This window comes from Pristiophorus japonicus, chromosome 11, assembly GCF_044704955.1.
Source record: "Pristiophorus japonicus isolate sPriJap1 chromosome 11, sPriJap1.hap1, whole genome shotgun sequence".
Taxonomy (NCBI): domain Eukaryota; kingdom Metazoa; phylum Chordata; class Chondrichthyes; family Pristiophoridae; genus Pristiophorus; species Pristiophorus japonicus.
In genome coordinates this window covers 107,908,338-107,925,647 of record NC_091987.1, presented here as the reverse complement: position 1 = coordinate 107,925,647, position 17,310 = coordinate 107,908,338, and the positions used below count along the sequence as shown (strand labels likewise).

General features: G+C 46.0%; 1 protein-coding gene across 1 annotated transcript in view; it reads left to right on the top strand.

Moving 5' to 3' along the window:
- The window catches only part of LOC139276218 (cell adhesion molecule DSCAM), a 699,015-nt gene that overhangs the window by 530,504 nt on the left and 151,201 nt on the right, over nucleotides 1-17,310 (top strand). The window contains exon 19 of the mRNA XM_070893864.1: nucleotides 9,622-9,755. Within this exon, the coding sequence (XP_070749965.1) occupies nucleotides 9,622-9,755 (134 nt within the window). The remainder of the gene's footprint in view (nucleotides 1-9,621; nucleotides 9,756-17,310) is intronic.

The window sequence follows — 17,310 nt, the reverse complement described above, 5'->3', positions numbered from 1 at the left end:
ATTTCAGCTACTCTGCGTCGGCGCTAATTAACTGCAGAGTAAAGCTTCATGTAGTCCACCACAACCTCAACAGGGCACCACCCATTGCACCAATGTGACATGTTCACGGCTATATTAGCTAGCCCATCATAAGAACATAAGAACATAAGAAATAGGAGCAGGAGCAGGCCATACGGTCCCTCGAGCCTGCTCTGCCATTCAATAAAATCATGGCTGATTTGATCATGGATTCAGCTCCACTTTCCTGCCCGCTCCCCATAACCCCTTATCGCCTTATCTTTTAAGAAACTGTCTATTTCTGTCTTAAATTTATTCAATGTCCCAGCTTCCACAGCTCTCTGAGGCAGCAAATTCCGCAGATTTACAACCCTCTGAGAGAAGAAATTTCTCCTCATCTCAGTTTTAAATGGGCGGCCCCTTATTCTAAGATCATGCCCTCTAGTTCTAGTCTCCCCTATCAGTGGAAACATCCTCTCTGCATCCACCTTGTCAAGCCCCCTCATAATCTTATACGTTTCGATAAGATCACCTCTCATTCTTCTGAATTCCAATGAGTAAAGGCCCAACCTACTCAACCTTTCCTCATAAGTCAACACCCTCATCCCCGGAATCAACCTCGTGAACTTTCTCTGAATTGCCTCCAAAGCAAATATATCCTTTCGTAAATATGGAAACCAAAACTGCACACAGTATTCCAGGTGTGGTCTCACCAATACCTTATATAGCTGTAGTAAGACTTCCCTGCTTTTATCCCCTTTGCAATAAAGGCCAAGATTCCATTGGCCTTTCTGATCACTTGCTGTACCTGCATACTATTATTTTGTGTTTCATGCACAAGTATCCCCAGGTCCCGCTGTAATGCACCACTTTGCAATCGTTCTCCATTTAAATAATAACTTGCTCTTTGATTTTTTTCTGCCAAAGTGCATGACCTCACACTTTCCGACATTATACTCCATCTGCCAAATTTTTGCCCACTCACTTAGCCTGTCTATGTCCTTTTGCAGATTTTTTGTGTCCTCCACACACATTGCTTTTCCTCCCATCTTTGTATCATCAGCAAACTTGGCTTCTTCCAAGTCAATGAGGTTGCTAATTTAGCACCAAATTAAGGGTAGTTTAGCTTTATGATCAAGCTGGGTTGACACAGCCCAAACTCATTTCATAGCGAGCCTATGTGAAGTCTTTCAGCTCATCAGGCTGGGCTTGATTTGAAACTAGGTTCCAGAAGTATCCAATCCAGGTACAAACAAATTATTAAAACATCTATGGAATGTTGGACACAAAAACAGAAAATGCTGGAAATCTCAGCAGGTCAGGCAGCATCCATAGCGAGAGAAACAGTTAGCGTTTCAGGTCTGAGACCCTTCGTCAGAACTGGAAAAATTAGAGATGTAATAAGGTTTTTAAGCATGGGAAAGGGGGGAGGGAAGGAGAGAACAGAAGGGCCGGTCTGTGATAGGGTGGAAGGCAGGAGCAATTAAATATTGCAAATGGGGATGGCAGAATCATAAACAGCTGCCGCCTGAAAAAATAGCGACCAAAGTTATGGTCTGAAATAGTTGAACTCAATGTTTAGTCCGGAAGGCTGCAAAGTGTCTAATAGAAAGATGAGGTGCTGTTCCTCGAGCTTGCGTTGAGCTTCATGGAACAGTGCAGGAGACCGAGGATGGAGATTTCAGAGTGGGAGTGGAGCGAAGAATTAAAGTGACAGGTGACCGGAAGCTTGGGGGTCACACTTGCGGAGTGAATGGAGGTGTTCCGCAAAGTAGTCACTTTTTCTACGCTTGGTCTCCTCAATGTAGAGGAGACCACATCGTGAGCAGCGAATACAGTATACTAAATTGAAAGAAGTACAAGTAAATCGCTGTTTCACCTGGAAGGAGTATTTGGGGCTCTGGACAGTGGGAAGGAAGGAGGTAAAAGGGCAGGTATTGCATCTCTTGTGTTTGCACGGGAAGGTGCCGTGAGAAGGGGAGGGGGTGTTGGGGGGTGATTGAGGAGCGGACCAGGGTGTCGCGGAGCGAGAGGTCCCTTCGGAATGCTGCGAAGGGAGGGGTGGGGAAGATGTGATTGGTGGTGGGATCACGCTGGAGGGGACAGAAATGGTGGAGGATGATCCACTGAATGTGCAGGTTGGTGGGGTGAAAGGTGAAGACAAGGGGAACCCTGTCCTGGTTCTGGAAGGGAGGGGAACTAGTGAGAGCAGAAGTGTGGGAAATGGAACAGACATTTCGAGGGCCATGTCAACCACGGTAGAGGGGAATCCTTGGTTGAGGAAAAAGGAATACCTGTCAGAGCACTAGTGTGAAAGGTGGTGTCGTCAGAGCAGATACGGCGGAGTCAGAGAAACTGGGAGAATGGAATAGAGTCCTTACAGGAAACAGGATGGGAGGAAGTGTAGTACAGGTAGCTATGGGAGTCAGTGGGCTTATAGTAGATGTTTGTAGATAGCCGATCCCCAGAAATGGAGACAGAGAAGTCGAGGAAGGAAAGGGAAGATTCAGAGATGGACCATATGAAGATGAGGGCAGGGTGGAAATGTTGGCCCTTATCTTATTAAGGGGGGTGTGATACATAGGAGTGGAAGTTACATTACAGTTATATAAAGCTTTGGTTAGACCTCATTCTGGCACCGCCCTTCAGGAAGTACATATTGTCTTTGGAGAAGGTGCAGCACAGATTCACCAGAATAATACCTGCGCTAAAAGGGTTAGAGAACAGGTTGTACAGACTGGTTTGTTTTCTCTTGAGTATAGAAGATTAAGGGGTGATCTAATAGTGGTGTTTAAGATAATTAAAGGAATTAATAGAGAGAAACTATTTCCTCTGGTGAAGGCATAGCCTTAAAATTAGAGCTGGGCCATTCATTTCTTCAAGTAAGGATAAACCCAACAACTACAGGCCAGTAATTTAACCTCAGTAGTGGGGATACTTTTGAAAACGATAATCAGGGACAAAATTAACAGTCACTTGGACAAGTGTGGATTAATTAAGAAAAGCCAGCACGGATTTGTTAAAGTCAAATCTTATTTAACCAACTTGATTGAGTTTTTTGATGAGGGAACAGAGAGGGTTAATGAGGGCAATGTGGTTGACGTGGTATGCATGGACTTCCAGAAGACTTTCGACAAAATGCCACATAATAGGCTTGGCAGCAAAGTTGAAGCCCATGGAATAAAAGGGACAGTGGCAGTATGGATACAAAATTGGCCAAGGAAACAGAGAGTAGAGGTGAATGGTTGTTTTTCGGACTGGAGGAAGGTACACAGTGGTGTTCCCCAGGGGTCGGTTCTTGGACCACTGCTTTTCTTGATATATATTAATACCTTGGACTTGGGAGTACAGGGCACAATTTCAAAATTTGACAGAAAACTTGGAATTATAGCAAACAGTGAGGAGGATAGTGATAGACTTCAAGAAGACATAGATAAGTTAGTGGAATGGGCGGACACGTGGCAGATGAAATTTAACACAGAAAAATGCAAAATGATACATTTTGGTAGGAAAAACGAGGAGAGGCAATATAAATTAAAAGGGTACAATCCTAAAAGGGGTGCATGAACAGAGAGACCTGGGGGCATATGTGCAAGTTGAACGTGGCAGGGCAGGTTGAGAAAGCGGTTAAAAAAGCTTACGGGATCCTGGGCTTCATAAATAGAGGCATAGAGTACAAAAGCAAGGAAGTTATGATGAACCTTTATAAAACACTGGTTCGGCCTCAACTGGAGTATTGTGTCCAATTCTGGGCACCGCACTTTAGGAAGGATGTCAAGGTCTTAGAGAGGGTGCAGAAAAGATTTACGAGAATGATTCCAGAGATGAGGGACTTCAGTTACGTGGATAGACTGGAGAAATTGGTGTTGTTCTCCTTAGAGCAGAGAAGGTTGAGAGGAGATCTGATAGAATTTTTAAAAATCATGAGGGGTATAGACAGGGTAGATAGAGAAAAACTGTTCCCATTGGCAGAAGGGTCGAGAACCAGAGGACATCGATTTAAGGTGATTGGCAGAAGAACCAAAGACGACATGAGGAAAAACTTTTTACGCAGCGAGTGGTTAGGATCTGGAATGCACTGCCTGAAAGGGTGGTGGAGGCTGACTCAATCGTAGCTTTCAAAAGGGAATTGGATAAGTACCTGAAGGATAAAAAATTGCAGGGCTATGGGGAAAGGGCGGGGGAGTGGGACTAGCTGAAGTGCTCTTGCAGAGAACTAGCACGGGCTCGACGGGCCAAATAGCCTCCTTCTGTAACCATTCTATGATTTTATGATTCACACAAAGGGTAGTGGAAATCTGGAACTCTCTCTCCCAAAAGCTGTTAAGACGAGGTCATAGAATCAGAGAATGATACAGCACAGAAGGAGGCCATTTGGCCCATTGTGCCTGTGCTGGCTCTTTGATAGAGCTATCCAATTAATCTCAGTCCCACGCTCTTTCCCTATAGCCCCATATAGTTTTTCCCTTCAAGTATTTATTCAATTCTCTTTTGAATGCTACTATTGAATCTGCTTCCACCACCGTTTCAGATGGTGGATTCCAGATCACAATAAATTGCTGTGTAAAAAAATGTTTCCTCTGGTTCTTTTGCCATTCACCTTAATTCTGTGTCCTCTGGTTACCGACCCTTCAGCCACTGGGAACAGTTTCTCTCTATCTACTCTGTCCAGACCCCTCATGATTTTGAAAAATTCTTTCAAATCTCCTCTCAACCTTCTCTGCTCTAAGGAGAACAACCCCAGCTTCTCCAGTCTATCCACGTAACTGAAGTCCCTCATCCCAGGTCAATTGAAAATGTCAAAACTGAGATTTTGTTCGGCAAGGGTATTAAGGATTACGGAACCAAGGATGGTAAATTGAATTAAGATTCAGATCAGCCACGATGATCTAAATGAATGGTGGAATAGGTTCGAGGGATTGAATGGCCTACTCCTGTTCCTACATTCCTAACCCAGTGTCTCAACAATTACAATGGTTGTGTGTTACAATCTTAGCCATCTAATAATTGTTAATTCCACACTAAATGCCAATTCAAGCCTTTAAATGTCAACTGAATAATACATTCTTGGGAGATAGTGATAAAAATGTCTTTAAAAAGGCATTCGGATGATGTTATGAACTTTGATGTTAGACCGCTGTCAGAAGCCTAACTTTCTTTGAAGTACAAATATTAACCCAGGGCTCTTCAGCGATTATGATATTAACAACAAAATCTCAGTGGCACCTCCAACATTACAGCACTCTCACAGTGCCACATTGAAGCATCAACCCTCATTATGAGCTCAAACCTCTCAAACCCACAACTACAGACCGAAGGACGTGGTGTGCATGGGATTGCACCATTCAGTGCATAGAATGAACATTGCCAGGCTTAATGCTCTACTCTTGCTCCTTTCTTCATATGTGCATGTGAGGCTTAAGTGTCAAGCTACAAAGAATTTACAGCACAGAAATAGGCCATTCGGCCCAACTTGTCTATGGAAATCAGGGCAGGTGACCAAAAGCTTGGTCAAAGAGGTATGTTTTAAGGAGCGTCTTGAAGGAGGAAAGGGAGGTAGAGAAGCGGAGAGGTTTAGGCAAGGAGTTCCAGAGGATGGAGCCTAGGCAACAGAAGGCACGGCCACCGATGATTGAACGATTATAATTAGAGATGCTCAAGAGGACAGAATTAGAGGAGCGCAGACATCTTGGGGGTTGGGGAGCTGGAGGAGATTACAGAGATAGGGAGGGGGCGAGGCCACGGAGGGATTTGAAAACAAGAATGAGAATTTTGAAACCGAGGCGTTACTTAACCGGAAGCCAGTGTAGGCCACCGAGCATAGGGGTGATGAGTGAGCGGGACTTGCTGTGAGTTAGGACATGGACAGCCGAAGTTTGGATCAGTGAGTGTCAGCGAGCTAACCAATTGAGAGATCATTAGAGTCGAGCCCAATCCTGTCATCACTCATGGTTGGCACACATGTGCTTTCCCAAGGCGGTCAATGAATAGCAAATCAGGAATGGGCTAGACACAATCCAAGATCTCTGGTTGGCTTTCCTCCCCTCAGTCCAGGGGACACTGGAGCCAGTTGTAGCGCCCCCTATCTGACTAGGATCAAAAGCTTCGGCACTGACAAGCGATCAAACCTTTGCTGACTGCATGACTCAGTTCAAATAACTACTGAGCTACCAGCTTGCTAACACCTCTCTACGGAGATGGTGCCCCTTTAAGGGGGATGCACAGAGCATCAATCTTGATCTTTCATTCTGTTTGGTTTTACGTTGCATTTATTAAAAAAAAATCTTTATGCAGCTTCTTCAGCCCTTTGATCGACAGCATGACCGATGTTGTGAGAGTCCAAGGAGAGAGCCCTCGTGTAAACCAGATTCCACATTTCCATTTAGCACAGGATAAGAAGATATTTCTTTAAAAAAAAAAAAAATTTCAGCTGAAACTCAGAATGAAGGTGATAAATAAGTTATAAAACAGGCACAGGCCTCATCATCGAGCTGTGCTGGCGATCGATGGCGAATTAATGAGAGGTACTGACATTCACTGTCCGAGTCAGCATCCAGTCAGTCATGCCCTCCTGGGACGCTCCCTGCTGCAGATGAGGCCAGGATTGATCGTGCGTGTATTTCTTTATAAGATTGTTTAATCGATTTCTTCCTCCAGCCTTCGAAGGGCTGAGATAAATAATTTTCATACCATTGTTTGTCAAATTATAGCTGAGTTGCACTTGGCTTCGGCTGCCGTCAGATTTGAAAAACTGCAAGAAATGCCTCTGGACGTTATGTATCTGTCACGTCGCCGTGCGTTGTTGCAATGCAGCAGCCCTGAAACGAGCCAATCAGGCTGCCCCGGTGGCTCGTGGGCGAATATACTGAGACACACTGACTGGCAAGGAAGGTTCGCTTCCTCCTCTGTGCCGAGTCAGTTCATTCCCACCAGGACAGTGGCAGCGGTGCGACAGTTACCCTTAGTGCTCTGGGGAAAGGTTGGGGGAAACAATATCAGGCAGGGTTCCTGCTCCTTTCGGTGACGTCTTCTGCAATGTGCAGGAATGTGGACGCCAGATGAGCACAAGATGTCCCCCACACCGGTTCGAGGAGCTAGCCATACCACTCTACCCCCACGCCCCCCCCCCCCCGGACCCCAGGATGCCCCTGCCCTAACCCACGTCTCTCTCTAGTTTCTCTGCTGTCTGATCTTGTGCCACTTTTCAAGCTCATCTCATCCCGGAGATCCACCTCTTGCTCCCTCAGCCCTATGAAAGGCTGACCACCCATCTCTCCTTCCTGACCCCCATGCTAGCTGACATTGTAATCAGTATCCTCATCAAAAATACTAACCCCCCTCTCCCTTTTGTCAACATCAAAAAACTAATTCTTGACTCATCTTGCAAATTATCGCCCCTTCTCAAACTACCCTTTCCTCTCTAAAGAAAAAATAAATACTTGCATTTATATAGCACCTTTCATGACCTCAGGACGTCCCAAGTGCTTTATAGCCAATTAAGATATTTTTGAAGTGTGGTTACTGTAGCAATGTAGAAAACATGGCAGCCAAATTTCACACAGCGAGCTCCATCGCAAAGATCGACTCCATACATCACTTACATCCAACCCTCCTTTAGCTCACCCATGCCTTTAGCACCTCCAGACTCACTTTCCCAATGCTCCCTTGGGTGACCTCCCATCCACCACCCTCTGTAAATCTGGGCTCACCTAAAACTCTACTACCCATATCATATCCTGAGTCCCACTCACCTGCCACCCTTGTCTTTCCTGAACCAGTTCCCTCAGCACCTCCAATTAAAAATTCTCCTCCTCACGTCCATCCCTATCTCTGTAACCTTTACTGACCATGCAACCCTGCTCGTGAACTCTCCACTCTTCCGACTCTGACCTCTTGTCCATCCCCCATCCCTTCGCTCCACCATTGGCGGACGTGCCTTCAGCTGCCAAGGCCCAATGCCCAGGAAATCCCTTCCTAAACCCCTCTGTCTCTCCACTTCCCTCTCCTACCTCAAAACCCATCTCTGATGAAGCTTTTGGTCATCCATCCTAATACCTCATGCTTTGGCTCGGCACCTATTTAAAAAAGTTATGCCACTCTAAAAGCATGATATGCCATTATTTTACATTAAAGGTGCTATATAAATACAAGTTGTTGTGTTGATATAGCACCCCTAGCCCAGGGATGCTGAGGTTAAATACAACAGCTACGCTCATCTAACTAAGCACACTTAATGCATTCACCACTACATTTTACATCATTCAACCTTAAGTTGATAACCAATGTGCCCTGCCATCTTATTTGATCGAGTAAATTTTTCGTGGAGAGTCACTCAATGAGGGGGAAGGGGGCAGATCAGGAAATCAGACACAGAGGTCAGTCCAATTTGTGGCCTTCCCAATTTCTCACTTATTAAAATGAATCACCAGAGAATTGGAAGGGTCATGAACTGGGTGCAATACCTCCATGCCTGAATGTTCTGTTAAGTAATATCATCATCAGAGGCAGTCCCTTGCAATCGAGGAAGACTTGCTTCCACTCTAAAAATGAGTTCTCAGGTGACTGTACAGTCCAATACAGGAATTACAGTCTCTGCCACAGGTGGGACAGACAGTGGTTGAAGGAAAGGGTGGGTGGGGAGCCTGGTTTGCCGCACGCTCCTTCCGCTGTCTGCGCTTGGTTTCTGCATGCTCTCGGCGACGAGACTCGAGGTGCTCAGTGCCCTCCCGGATGCACTTCCTCCACTTACAGCAGTCTTTGGCCAGGGTCTCCCAGATGTCAGTGGGGAGTGAATCTCTGTGCCGGAAATATGAGAATTGACTGCAGAGAAGATCAGGTCTGCATATTATATTATTATATAAAGGACGTCGAGGTACTGCAGAAGGTCCAGAAAAGATTTTCAAGGATGATACTAGAATTGAGAGGTTATACCCATCAAGAAAGATTGTACAGGCTGGGGCTCTTTTCTCTAGAAAAGAGAAGGCTGAGAAGTGTCCCGTTAGAGGCCTTTAAGATTATAAAAAGGTTCGATAGGGTAGTCGTAGAGAAGATGTTTCCACTTGTGGGGGAGACAAAAACTAGGGAGTCACTACTAAATCCAATTGGTAATTCAGGAGAAACCTCTTTATCCAGAGAGTGGTGAGAATGTAGAACTTGCTACCACATGGAGTAGTTGAGGCAAACAGCATAAATGCCTTTAAGAGGAAGCTAGATAAACACATGAGGGAGAAAGGATAAGGGGTCGGCCATTCAGGACTTTCTTCACTCAGAGGGCTGTGAATCTTTGGAATTCTCTAACCCAAAGGGCTGTGGATGCTCAGTCGTTGAATATATTCAAAGCTGAGATCGATAGATTTTTGGACTCGAGGGAAATCAAGGGATCGGGTGGGAAAGTGGAGTTGAGGTCGAAGGTCAACCATGATCTTATTAAATAGCGGAGCAGGTTCGAGGGGCTGTATGGTCCACTCCTGCTCCTAATTCTTATATTCTTATGAATAGAAGGTTATGTTGATAAGGTTAGACGAAATGGGGTGGGAGGAGCATTGTGAGGCACGGACCTGTGGGGCTGACTAGCCTGTTCCAGTGCTGTAAATTCTATGTAATGATTTTTGCTTTTTATTTTAGTTCCAGGTCCCCCAGGTGGAGTGAAAGCAGCAGCAGCCTCTGCCACGATTGTGGTCGTCTCGTGGCTCCCCCCATTGAAGATGAATGGCATCATTTGGAAGTACACCATATATTGCTCTCACCCGTATCCAACAGTAAGCAAAAGTTAATTGTGAACTCAAGATATTGTCCCCACATGTACTTAAATCCGAATTAGTTTGCTTTATTATTTTTGAGGTGGGTGAGTGAAGGGGTGATCGGCTTTCAACTCTCTGCAAAAGCACTCTGACATCAGTCCGCAGGAGCTGCATAACAATAATTCTGCAGTGGCTCTTCGTCCAATCTCTCCTCTCACCCCGTGGCTTGTTATTCGTCTATTCCCATGCTCTCCTGGTTGGCCTCCAATTCGCCATCCTCCGAAACCTGAAGCTCATCCAAAACCCTGCTGCCCATATCCTAACTCGCACCAAGTCCCATTCACCCATCGCCCATATACTCGGTGACCTACGTTGGCTCCTGGTCCAGCAATGCCTTGAATTTAAATCCCTCCATGCCCTTGCCTCCTCTCTATCTCTGTAACCTCCTCCAGCCCGACAACCCACTCAGATCTCTGCCTTCCTCCAATTCTGACATCTTGTGCATCTCCAATTATCTTTGCTTCATCATTGGCGGACGTGCCTTCAGCAGTCCAGGCTCCAAGCTCTGGAATTCCCTCCCTAAACTTCTCCACCCCTCTATCTCTCTCTCCTTCTTTAAGATGCTTCCTCAAACCTTTATTGTTGGTAAACTCTTGGTCTTTGCTCAATGCTTCCTAGCAGCGATGTGGCTGAGTTTGGAAACTCTATGACCCTGAATTTGCGCAGTCGGAGGCACACGGAGCCTCTGACCCATGAACTATTTCCGAACTTACCACCTATCTCCACAGCTACAGAGAGTTTAGGTCTCTGGACTCCAGGTGCACGGCAGCATAAAGGCCCATAGATCCCAGAGATGCAGGCGGCTCGGAAGCGTCCCTGGGATCACATGGGCCCAGTCCTCCAATGAAAAAGGAGAATTCCATTTACATTTTGGGGGAGAAATTCGCATGGTTTGCGGTTCCCGTTAGCGCCCCCGTGCAAACGAATTCTCGCCCGGTGGAGGGGGCTATCAGCTCCCGTGAGATTGCGCGGGAGTTAGCCAGAGGCACAAAAGCAGGAGCACCCTGGGCTCCTGCGCCTCCGGCGATGATGTCATTGCTGCGCGCAGTGCCCCGTTTTCGTCCCACGGCAGAAATTGGGCAGTGCTCCGTGAGGCTACCACGAGCGATGTCAGTGTCAGCCTCGCAGGTCGCGAACCGGACCGCACTCCGTTCACGAAGCGAAATTTAAAGGGGAGGTGCGCGGCGCTAATTTGTCCTGTCGGCTGACCTACTGGTCCAACTTTGCGTTATTTTCTTTTGCGGGATCCGTGCTGCGATGGTGTACCCCGCACTCCGCCCCTGTGCCGGGCTGCGGCCATAGCACCCCGCATCCCCAGTGGCCTAGTAGATGCCCCAACTTCTACTGCACAGCTCTCAGCATGCCGTCCCCTTTAATGGAAGGGAACAGCCCTGTGCTCACAATAGCGTTACGTGGCGAGGCCGTGTGACGCTGCAACATCTGCCCCGGTCCCGCCCCGAGTGGAAGTGGAGCACCCGGCATTGCCCTCCTCTTCGCCTCGGGGGATGGTAACCTTGATTTCGCAGCCAAGCCGGGCATGAAGTCCCGCCTTGCCAAGGTCACCGCGCCCGAAACTGGGCCATACGCAATTTTGCCCCCTTTATTCCAGGCCCAAATCTGCATTAACTAATTTTAAGCGTTTGTGCATCATTTTCTATTGTAAATTTTGAATTTATGATTTATAATAACCCTTGCACTGATGGAAGCAGGCCCTAAGCCTGCTTTTACCAGGCATAAGAGGTTCATGGGCATTTGCTGGGCAGTAGTTGGGAAAATAGTCCAAATCTGCGCTGGTGAAAGTGAACATCTCGTCGGTTCGGTAGATCTGTCAAGGCAGATCGCAAGATCCGTGTTTTTGCACACGCACAGAACATGCAGATACCTGGAACTTGCGGGGCCTTTCAGAAGGCTTAAGATCTGTGTACGCCATCATCGGGGCCTCAAATTCCCAGCCAATATGTGAGGTATTCATTATTCATTGCGTGCATAAATAGTATGACACATGGACTACTTTAAGTTTTATTGATTTGTCTTTTAAATGAGGAGAGACTGTGTTGGTTCGGAAGTAGGGACAGCTGGTAGAGAGTTAAGCAAGAAAATGGATTCATGCTTACACTTCAAAAAGGAGAGTGATGGTCTCAGAATCAGAGGTCGTTGGTTGTTTCACTGCTCAGACAGATTGGAATTCGTAACTTGGGAATTTGCAGAGGGAAATAGGAGTTGGCTATTAGCCAGGTTGGGATGGAGTTGATCCCTGTTTGGCACTCTAAAAGCACCCTCAAAGTCTCCCTGATAAAGTGCAATATCCCCATCGACACCTGGGAGACCCTGACCAAAGACCGCCACAAGTGGAGGAAGTGCATTCGAGAGGGCGGTTGAACAGCTTAAGTCTCAGCGCCGAGAGCATGCAGAAATCAAGCGCAGGCAGCGGAAAGAGCGTGCGGCAAACCTGTCCCACCCACCCCTTCCCTCAATGACAGTCTGTCCCAACTGACAGGGTCTGTGGTTTTTGTATTGGACTGTTCAGCCACCTAAGGACTCATTTTAATAGAGGAAGTAAGTCTCCCTCGACTCCGAGGGACTGCCTATGATGATGATGATGAGGCACTCTAAACGCGCCATATGTCACGTGCTAACTGAACATGGCAGCCAGCAATGAACTCAAATGTGGTCTCGTGAACCCCAAGCAGTCTGATGTTCTTTGATCTGAATTTGTCCTGTGATCCCCCGCTGGTTTGCACTGAACCAGCCCTGATTGCATGTATTAAGCATTAAAGTAAGCGAGTACATTTATTGATGGCAAATCTCATTAGCACACAGACTTTGGAATTGCTGAGTTTGAGTGGTCCAAGTGACTTATCCTCACTAATTGCTTCGATATATATTTGGGTGAAGTCAGTGTTTTGCACTTCCAACATTAGTTGTTATTCCTGCCAAGTCATCCTGCTAAATTTTCTTGTGTGCCTCTTCCCTTCAAAAAATAAGCAAAAATGCACCAAAAACGATCATTTTAACTCGTTTGACGCCTCTGTATTGCAGGAGGTAATGCTTAATTGACTCTGAACCATTATAGAGGGCACCTCTATAGGGGAAACAATGACAGCAGAATGTAATCAATTGAATATTAATTGCAATTTCAATTTTGACTCATCACCATAGTGTGATTTGGAATCCTGTCCTGAAAAAGATTGCATCCCTAGCATTGTCTTAGTGACAGTGAGGTAAGAGGGCCTGGGGTTGCTATGTCTCTCAGCGACACCGTCAAACTGCTCTTGAAGATATCTTTTGTTTGGTAACAACTGCATTTGTGGCATCACGACACATAACAGCCAGGCGAATTCTAACTTTACAGTTAGTTCTATGAACTAGTCTAAAAATTAGAGCCAGGCCTTTCTAGAGTGAAGTTAGAACATAAGAACATAAGAATACAAGAAATAGGAGCAGGAGTAGGCCATACGACCCCTCGAGCCTGCTCCGCCATTTAATACGATCATGGCTGATCCGATCATGGACTCAGCTCCACTTCCCTGTCCGCTCTCCATAACTCCTTATTCCTTTATCATTTAAGAAACTGTCTATTTCTGTCTTAAATTTATTCAATGTCCCAGCTTCCACAGCTCTCTAAGGCAGTGAATTCCACAGATTTACAACCCTCTGAGAGAAGAAATTTCTCCTCATCTCTGTTTTAAATGGGCGGCCCCTTATTCTAAGATTAAGCCCTCTAGTTCTAGTCTCCCCCATCAGTGGAAACATCCTCTCTGCATTCACCTTGTCAAGCCCCCTCATAATCTTATATGTTTCGATAAGATCACCTCTCATTCTTCTGAATTCAATGAGTAGAGGCCCAACCTACTCAAACTTTCCTCATAAGTCAACCCCCTTATCTCCGGAATCAACTTAGCGATCCTTCTCTGAACTAGGAAACACTTCTACACACAAAGGGAGATAGAAATTTGGAACTCTTTTTCCCCAAATGGCGATCGATGCTAGATCAATTGTTCATTTTAAATCGGAGATTGATAGCTTTTGGTTAACCCAAGGTATTAAGGGTTAATGGGCCAAAGGTGAGTACATGGAGTTAGGTCGCAGATCAGCCATGATCTCATTGAATGGCGGAGCAGGCTCGAGGGGCTCCTATAGGATTTTAATGTTTATTTGTTTACATATTGATTTGAAATTTATGAACAAAATGCTGCCACCTAACCAATACTAGCCAATTGGTTTCTTCGGAGCATTCAAAAATGGCCAGGAAAAGACCATCAGGTCCATCAAGCCTCCCCCTGATCACTCATCAATCCCTGGTTACTGATGATATCCTGCTTCAACTATCCAACTAATTGCAGGGAAATGTCATACTTATAATACCATTTCCCAAAATGTGTTTTACTCCTTTTTAAAATTAATAATTCCTTCAATATTGCTACAATTGTACAGGGCCTTGGTGAGACCACACCTGGAGTACTGTGCGCAGTTTTGGTCTCCTTAACTAAGGAAGGATATACTTGTCTTGGAGGCGATACAACGAAGGTTCATTTGATTGATTCCTGGGATGAGAGGGCTGTCTAATGATGAGGGATTGTGTAGAATGGGCCTATACTCTCTGGAGTTTAGAAGAATAAGAGGTGATCTCATTAAAACATGCAAGATTCTGAAGGGGATTCACAGGGTAGATGCTGAGAGGTTGTTTCCCCTGGCTGGAGTCTAGAACTAGGGGGCACAGTCTCAGGATAAGGGGTCGGCCATTTAAGACAGAGATGAGGAGGAATTTCTTCACTCAGAGGGTTGTGAATCTTTGAAATTCTCTGCCGTCGAGGGCTGTGGATGCTGAGTCTCTGAGTGTATTCAACGCTGATATAGATAGATTTTTGGAGTCTAGGGGAATCAAGGGATATGGGGATCAGATGGAAAGTGGAATTAAGGCCGATGATCAGCCATGATCTTATTCAATAGCAGAGCAAGCTCCAGAGGCCGTATGGCCTACTCCTGATCCAATTTCTTATGTTCTTGTGTTCTAATATTTTTATATACCCAAGAGATTAAACCCTTTGATGAATTAAGAAACTGTTGGATGCTGTACTAGGAAGCTATAAGAGTTCTGGAAGGTGTTCTGGAAGGGCCTTCCTCACCTGAAACAATTGTCTGGTCTTGTAATCTCCCTTCTAAAAGCTTTGTTCATGGTTCTGTTTTTCCAGTTGTCTAGTGTCAGCTGTGGCTCAGTGGGTCGCACCCTCATCTCTGAGTCAGAAGGTTGTGGGTTCAAGTCCCACTCCAGGAACTTGAGCACATAAATATAGGCTGATGCTCCAATGCAGTACTGAGGGAGTGCTGCACTGTCGAAGGTGCTGTCTTTTGGATGAGACGTCAAACCGCAGCCCCGTCTGCCCTCGCAGGTGGACAGAAAAGATCCCATGGCACTATTTTAAAGACGAGCAGGGGAGTTATCCCCGGTGTCCTGGCCAATATTTATCCCTCAAACAACATAACAAAAAAACAGATAATCTGGTCATTATCACATTGCTGTATGTGGGAGCTTTCTGTGTGCAAATTGGCTGCCTCGTTTCCTGCATTACAACAGTGACTACACACCAAAAGTACTTCATTGGCTGTAAAGTGCTTTGAGAAGTCTGGTGGTCGTGAAAGGCGCTATAGAAATGCAAGTCTTCATTTCTTTCAAACTACATATAGCATGTAAATAAGCATATAACTAAATATAACATCTAATCTTGTCCCACCATATCTTACATTAACCTGTGTTGACCACGATCAAATGATTAATAGTGAAGAGATCCAAAAATACACAGGTCCACAATCCTGACCTAAGTGCTGGAAGCTCCCGCTAGATAGCTCCACCGTCGACTCAACTGGGACTTTCCAGCGTTAGGTAGAGGTTCCTATATCTGCACTTTTTCTGATGGCATCACTATTGTACATCTCAGACCCAGAAGTGGGCCCCAACAACCTCCTTCCATAGGTCAGGGGGGGGAGGGAGGGAGAAGAAATAAAAAATTCATAGAATCATAGAAGCTTACATAAGTAACATAAGAATTAGGAACAGGAGTAGGCCATCTAGCCCCTTGAGCCTGCTCCGCCATTCAACAAGATCATGGCTGATCTGGCCGTGGACTCAGCTCCACTTACCCATCCGCTCCCCGTAACCCTTAATTCCCTTATTGGTTAAAAATCTATCTATCTGTGATTTGAATACATTCAATGAGCCAGCCTCAACTGTTTCCTTGGGCAGAGAATTCCACAGATTGACAACCCTCTGGGAGAAGAAATTCCTTCTCAACTCGGTTTTAAATTGGCTCCTCCGTATTTTGAGGCTGTGCCCCCTAGTTCTAGTCTCCCCGACCAGTGGAAACAACCTCTCTGCCTCTATCTTGTCTATCCCTTTCATTATTTTAAATGTTTCTATAAGATCACCCCTCATCCTTCTGAACTCCAACGAGTAAAGACCCAGTCTACTCCCGCCCGGGCACTTCCAACCAGAAGCGAGAGTCCCTCAGGGCTCGCCTCCCCGCCTCACCGGGTAAGTGAAAAAACAATTACTGCACAGAAGGAGGCCATCCCCCCCATCGTGTCCATGCCGGCCAACAAGAGGTTATGCAGCCTAATCCCACTTTCCAGCTCTTGGTCCGTAGCCCTGCAGGTTACGGCACTTCAGGTGCACATCCAAGTACTTTTTAAATGCGATGAGGGTTTCCAGACCCCCACCACCCTCTGGGTGAACATGTTCTCCTCAACTCCCCTCTAAACCTACCACTTATTTTAAATCTATACCCCCTGATTAGTGACCCTCTCTGCTGCAGGAAATAAGTCCTTCCTATTCACTCAACATTTTATACACCTCAATCAAGTCTCCCCTCAGCCTCCTCTGTTCCAAAGAAAGTAACCCCAGCCTATTCAATCTTTCCTCCTAGCTAAAACGGAGTAAATTCTTCAGCCTGTATCCCTCAGGTGGGCCCTACAGTCACCTGCTGGGCAGCTGCACATGCTCCTTTCATTTGGGTTACCAGTTGTCCAGCTGGTCTCGGGCTGGAGCTGAAGAAACCCCTTGCCTGAAAACCCCCTCCTGTCAGGTTACACTTGCTCTGAGGCAAGGGGCCATGTTTGGGACAGACAAAGCTTCTGCTCCCAAACAAATCCCCCTCGGATACTAGTGGATCCGAGTCCTGGCCTAATCCACAGGTCTGCTGCCTCGCACCTGTCTGACTTGTAGCTGGAGTATTACATAGAATTACATAGAATGTACAGGAACAGGCCACTCAGCCCAACCGGTCTGCCAAAAAGGACAACGGGCTTTTATTAAGATAAGCAAAACACATTGCAATTTAGGAAGCAGAAAAGTACAGTTGGTCTTTTGGGTGAGATGTTAAACCAAAGCCCCGTCTCCTCTCTCGGGTGGATGTAAAAGATCCCACGGCACTATTTGAAGAAGAGCAAGGGAGTTATCCCCGGTGTCCTGGCCAATATTTATCCCTCAATCAACATCACTAAAACAGAATATCTGGTC